General features: G+C 39.1%; 3 protein-coding genes and 1 long non-coding RNA gene across 5 annotated transcripts in view; 3 read left to right on the top strand and 1 right to left on the bottom strand.

Annotated features, from left to right (window-relative positions):
- LOC113202662 (uncharacterized) overlaps positions 1-6551 on the top strand; it is a 22504-nt gene that overhangs the window by 6303 nt on the left and 9650 nt on the right. The gene's annotated exons all lie outside the window — the stretch shown is intronic.
- On the top strand, positions 22-592 carry LOC127749369 (uncharacterized). The gene is made up of 2 exons (XR_008011125.1): positions 22-239; positions 340-592. It is a non-coding gene; the product is annotated as an uncharacterized LOC127749369 (long non-coding RNA).
- Positions 600-5602, bottom strand: LOC113202684 (GPI ethanolamine phosphate transferase 3). The gene is made up of 8 exons (XM_026417039.2): positions 4761-5602; positions 4593-4663; positions 3171-4511; positions 2874-3076; positions 2516-2777; positions 2228-2433; positions 1952-2140; positions 600-1865 (listed from the first exon to the last, which is right to left on the bottom strand). Exons 1-8 carry the CDS (start codon positions 5573-5575, stop codon positions 1638-1640), a joined length of 3315 nt encoding a protein of 1104 aa, XP_026272824.1. The 5' UTR covers positions 5576-5602; the 3' UTR covers positions 600-1637.
- Positions 5676-6545, top strand: LOC127749358 (uncharacterized). The gene is made up of 3 exons (XM_052267318.1): positions 5676-5801; positions 5965-6096; positions 6192-6545. Exons 2-3 carry the CDS (start codon positions 6029-6031, stop codon positions 6541-6543), a joined length of 420 nt encoding a protein of 139 aa, XP_052123278.1. The 5' UTR covers positions 5676-5801; positions 5965-6028; the 3' UTR covers positions 6544-6545.

Here is a 6551-nt window from a genome sequence, read left to right as displayed (position 1 = left end):
CCCCTCCCCGTCCCACTCCTTCCCCTTTACTTATTTTCTTTCTATTTATCACATCCTATGATAATGTCCTCCAGATCCTGGCTGCCAAGTCCACTCCGAGTCCCATAGCGCGCAGGAGCTACAAGCCGGCCGCCTACTACCAAGGACAGGGACAGGAGCAGCAAGGATCACCGTTCGGTCCCACCCAGCAACAGCAACAAATTCAACCAGCGGTGCAGCAAGGGAAGTTAAGCTCACAGGTAATTATGACAAATCACACACTTGCAGGCCTATCTCACATAGACCAAATGAGATGATTTATTTATTGTTGACAATTTCTTTCTCCTTTGTGTTTTCCAGAATCCTTCTGAAGCCGCCCTCCTGTACCAGCTGCGTCACCACCATCACAACCGTCAGCCGTACTGGTGGAATTAACTGAGATTTTATTGTTTTCCTGTTGCTATTTACAAATTAGTGTCAAGTGCAGGCCATCCTTTAAGTGAGGGTGCAAGAGTGTGAATCTAGTCAACAAGTATCCCTGATTTGGTTTCTGAAAGCCCCCTAATGTACACAGTGCAATATGAAAATAAATCTCACAGGAATTAAGACCAAACTACAGCTTTTCTTTTAAAAACCTTTAATACGTTTTTTTCTTTTCAACTTTTATCAGCAGTAAACTGCGTGGCTTCTCAATTCGTATCCTGGAGGAAAGGTAAAAGAGGCAATCCTGCATCTTAGGTTTGTTGAAATTTAAACAAACAATGCCTTTCATGCAGGAATGTCCCTAAATCCTTTGCAGCGCAACTCTACAGCTTACATCCCACAGAAATATTGGCAGAGTTTCCTTGAGGTAACATTTTTCAGTCAAATATTGAGAGGTAAAGCAAGTGACATCACTCTCAGTGAGAAAAAGACAAACAACATTTGATAGAATGTCTGTGCTGCAAAACGTTAATTTACCTTTCAATTATCAGTACATTTAATTGTAATATAACAGAAACAAAATCAAAACACAAAATGGATAGACAGAAAGAGTAGTTACACCATTGTTACAAATTCAATTTTGTTTAATATGTATTGCTTCTAAATACTGTAATGAGCTTCATCCTCTCCATAAACAAAAATTGTTCAAAGCTATTGTGCTAACAGAAAGAAATACAATATGATTTTGAAGACAAAACATCAGTCAGTTGACTTTCTTAATTGTGCCCTTGGAAATCAGAAAGAAATGCACATATGGTTGACTAGAACACAGATAGCTTCATCTCAGTCCACTTATTGTAAACAATGAAAGACTCAACATGCCTCCCTAATACTGAACACAATATGACAATGAACACAACACAGATACAACTAAATAAAATTCATTCCTTTGGAAAATAAGAAAAATATAATGATGCCTTAGTAGCTAATATATCATGCATCAAACAAAAATGGACACTACGCAAAAACTCAACAAAAAAGAACTTTTAAAAAACCTACTGCATATAAATGCACAACCTGTAGCTTCTTCAACTTTTTGTCCTTATGACTAGTAAGTAGGCCACATTTTTCACAACATTCAAAATACTAGATAGAAAACAAGTTGAATTCAGACCACAGAGGATTTAACGTTGGACTAAGGGACATATTTAATACCCACTAATCTCAAGTAAACATTATCTTTTCTTATCAGAAGATTTACTTGGTTTTGCATTACTTGGATCAAGAGAGTTAACAAGAGACTCAACACTAGCTGTAATCCTCCCAACAAAAACAAAGGAAAACAGAACACAGGGAAGAGTTACAAAGAGAGATACTGCTTCAAAAATAAATTTGGGGGCAAATATTGCCCAAACCATTAGGTGACGGGCATGGATTGTTGCACAAAACATGGCTGCAAAGCTCTGTGAAAGATATTAAAAAATTATCACATAATAAACACAGATGTAAAAAAAAACAATGAAGAAAAATAATTCAACATAATACTCACACGAACTGCTTGAAGGAATATATATCTTGCAGTAAGAGTAGTAAGAGAACGATATACCAAATCTTCTCTTTGATACAACATCAGTTCACCCTGAGATAAGTCTTGATCACCCACTGCCACATAAACCCACTGTGGGCGAATTACTCTCAGAGTAAGAGGTGCAATCAAGAGCAATGGTAAAAGGAGTCCCTGAGAACATGAGACAGAAAATTGCAGCAAATATACAGAGTTGTGAGAAAGATGATGATTCAATGAGTTCATGGTGAAGACACTTACCATCAAAATATGGGAGCAGAATGTATTAACAATAATCAGTAATCCAGGCACAAACCTGCTGCTTGCAATATTCCCACTTGTGCCTACCATGGCAGCATCCCATTGAATACTAGGAAATGTTGCCTGATGCCCAGTGCCGTAAAAGGCATACTGAGCCAGAAGGGACCAGCACACAACAGCAGGCCACGATGTAGAAAGAAGTTGAACTAGAAATACAACAGGCAGTTTCATCAACACAGTACTCACATTACAGTATTACTTCAGTACTTAAGGGAACACAATCCCAACCTGAGACAATAATATTTTCAAATCGTAACATGGATATGAAAAGAAGCAGACATGTTGCAGCACAGGCACAGAGAACAAGAGCGGGCGACCAGCGGGCTCCTAGAAGGAGACCCATAACTGGCACCAATATTACAGCCAGTACAGTAAATGAAGCACTGTAGACAGTGGCAAGTCCATAAACCACAGGACTGCTATTCTCCGTGCCATCAGATGTTTCAGTTTGGTTCAAGTTTTCCTTTTTCCCACTAATCATCTGCTTCATCTATTAAAGAAAAAGAGGAAAGTAATTTACAAAGTGGAACAGAAATCAAAGCAGAATAAACTTGAAGAACCTTAAGTAAACTTGGAGTTAACAAACCTGATTATATAACTGAGGAATAGGGTTTTCAGTGCGTGTGACAGAAAATGTTGTGGATTGATTCCGAGATTTGACCACAAAGACACAGAGTGGGCGCAAAATAAGACTTGCAAGTGAAATTCCAGACAGAGTGTAAACAGTCCATGGTAAAATCTGAAGCTGCCAAGGTTTGAACAAGCGGCTGCGGGTATCTCCTGGAAGTTCTGCAAAAATATAATTTCAAGATTACCTCATGATGTTGATGGTAAAGAGAGTTGTTTTAAAACACAAAATGTGATTGTGTTTTAAAATACAAACCTTGCAGAACCCAAAAGCCACCAGAGCAAACTGCCATAACCGTTGGTGTGTAGCGGGCAAAAAGAACAGTGATAGAGTATCCTGTCAAATTCCCACAACTTCTGAGCCACATTCGGGTAAAAGTGACCCACAGAGCCATACAAATGAGCATGATCAGGCAATTGGGGTCAGCACCAAGATCTTTCCTTTTTGGTTCTGATGGTTGGTTTGATGCTTGATTGTTACAAGCAGCTTCTTCATCTCTGCACTTCCAAAACTGATGGGTGGCTCTTACCAAAACAGCAAGAACTAATGCAACAACTAAGATTCTAAGACGCATAGGATGGATCTGGGATCTAAGCCAAGCCAATCGAGACTTGCCTATCTTATTTTTCACAACTCCTGATAATTCATCCAATGGAACATTATAGCAGTAAACCATTGTTGCAATCAGTGATAATAGAAAGAAAGATAGAATTTTTCCTTCTGTCATGACATAGCTGTTAGATGCCATAGCCCATAGAGATAACACACAAACAGTTCGCCAAAATGTTTCAAGCCAAGGTTTACTTTTGGGAATACTTCCCCATTTAGAAAGGATTGCACCAGCATTTGCAGCTAAAACTATTGCTAAAAATATAAATGAGGAGCCAAATGTAGAGATAAAAAAGACCAACTCACTATTCTGAATAATGTCTAAATGCCCCAACACAAAGCTAACTGATGCACATAAAACAAGGCCAAAATAAGCAAATGCAAGACAAGACCCAGAAACTGAAAATGATATTTCATCACCTTGCAGAGCTTCAATGACTAAGAAAATAGCCATTATGACAACAAATGTAAAAATTAGGCCCCATGTCATGCTATAAGTATCAAATTGGACCCAGACTTTCTCACACAGGACCCGTAATGAAGTGAGGAACTCAGTACCTTCCTCTGCAATGGCCATAAACTCTTCCTGATTCACAACGTTCTTTACTTTTTCGCTAAAACTACTAAACATTTTCCTTAAGGAATGAAGCTTATCAGAAGTAAACTCATTATTGCGGCTAGAATATGTTTCAATATAAGTCATAGCTTGCTTTACATTAGACCACAAACTTAGTAATGCAAACTGCCAACTCTGCAAAGAACTTCCTGAATGCTTGAGCGCCACTGTTTTTGGCAATGAATCAACTATTACTGACCCTAAATTTGAAAATGGAATGGGAATACCAAGGGTCATAGCAAGGGTTGGGACTAAATCAACCTGACGTACTGTGCCTCCCTTGGGAGACCAACTTTGTGGCAAAAGGCCTAAGGGAGAATAAACAAACAATGCAGCAGTGACCTCTGCCTCACTTTCACCACCATGATCACCTAAAAAGTAAAAAAAAAGTAGAATAAAGCAAGATTGAAGATAATGATACAATTAAAATAAATCAGTAGCCTCACATTTACCTGTATTGGTCATGCCATGATCACCAAGAACAACCAAAACTGTGTCATTATCCATATTTTTCACAATGTCACTGTATGGGAAGAGAAAAGGGGCGTATTCATAAACCATAACAACAATAACAACAACAACAAATCATTCCTTCTTAATTATACCGTATGAATGCTTACCTGATAACTGTGTTCATTTCATCAAGCTTGCGGGACATTTCTGGATGAAACGGTCCATAGCGATGGCCACAATGATCAACACCAAGAAAATGAGCAATCAATAGGTCCCAATCATTCTTCTTTAATTCAGGTTGTAAATGTTTCTTGATTCCGGTATCAACAGTGTCCAAGTCCCACACATTAAATGAAGGGAAAGGGTACTGACGCTCAAATCTATGGGGATACAGCCCAATCCACGTATCATCCCCCATAAAAACTGCTTTCTTCCCTTTACTGCGTAACTGATCAATTACGTTATCTTCATTTATCTCTGTAGAAGCGAAATTTGACCCCAAATCAATAAATGTGGGCAAGCTACCAGTTGTCAGTCCCTTGAGGCGTTGCATAGTGGTAGTTGGAGGATCAGCAATAAACTTATACAACCTCGTATTATCAGGCTGCTTTACTATTAGGTCTCTCAGAATGGTGAGTCTATTCTCAAAAGCTCTGGGCTCTTGCGTATTCTGGTAATAGGCGAATTCATACTTCAATGCATCTATTACAACCAGAACAACTTTGGCCCTTCCTTGAGAGCAGAGGTCTTCTTGTCCCACCAAATGTTGCAAAGGGTTTGGTCCAGAGGGGCAATCTGCCTCGATGCCATGAGAACTTGATTCAGGTGAAAAGTTAGAACAATAAACATTGCCGATACACCTTGACTTTTCTGGTTGGACTTGTCGCCGAAGCAGGAATCCTCGGGAGAACAGAAGCACACCACAAACAAGCAAATATGACATCCATGCTAGGAATAGAAAGTATCTCCAAAACTTCGACATGTCGTTGAAGGGACTCTACATCAAGTCAAGTTCAGACAGTTCCGATTGACGCAGCAGCAGTCTTGTTTGTCCACAGCGGTTTCTTCTGCTTTCTGCTGCAGAGTTTTCCAGGTTATGTTGTTTATTGGATCGTCGACCAGCTGAGAAGCATTGCTCATTCACATTGCTTTTCATATTCGGTCTCGCAAAACCTGGCGCGACCAACCCCGGTTGTCAAAATACACTGGTAAGTTGTTCAAGAATAGACGGTTTAGAAATGTTTAGTTAACATCTATACTTGTTTCTAATGTTTCAAATCTCACCGACAACAAACATCTGTAGTGTCAACTCAAGAATATTTTTTTCAGAAAGCGAATCCCTCCTTAACCTTAACCTTCTGCTTGTTACAGGCTTCTGTTATTATAGGTAATTGTAAGCTCCCAAGCTGCTCCCAAGGCAGAATTAAATTCTAGAATGGAAGCTGAATTAAGAAGTTTACGGTCTCTCTTAACTGTTGCAAGGAATGAAATAAACAACTTAAGGTAAGCTGGAGTTATTTTTATTGGTCTGGTATTTCATAATTATGACAATATTTTAATGTTCATTCATTGTGGGATTATTTGTTATCTGTTTTCAGACAACAAATACGCTCACTGAACCATGTTCATGAAAAAGAAGTTGATGAAGTGAAGAGAATACTTCAAAGCTGGCGATGCCCAGGCTGCAAACAGAAAAATATTCAAGACCATGAGTATGGAAACACCAGTGGTTCCAGTAACAGCAATCAATCACAAAATCTGGTTGGACCAGAGACATTAGAGCTCTCTCCTATTGGCATTATTAATTCATGGTTTCCTGAAAAACGAGGCACTCCACGTCAACCTGGTGTCAGTGGAAGCGCACGGGGGAAACTTACTATCTTCAACACAGTCTTCACAAATCCTGAACACGCCCTGGAGGGCTTAGAGGAATACTCACACATGTGGTAAAATTAATT

This window comes from Frankliniella occidentalis, unplaced genomic scaffold, assembly GCF_000697945.3.
Source record: "Frankliniella occidentalis isolate FOCC.00 unplaced genomic scaffold, Focc_3.1 Scaffold1, whole genome shotgun sequence".
Classification (NCBI taxonomy): Eukaryota; Metazoa; Arthropoda; class Insecta; order Thysanoptera; family Thripidae; genus Frankliniella; species Frankliniella occidentalis.
Note: the sequence above shows the minus strand (reverse complement) of the source record. Positions and strands in the feature narration are given on the sequence as shown.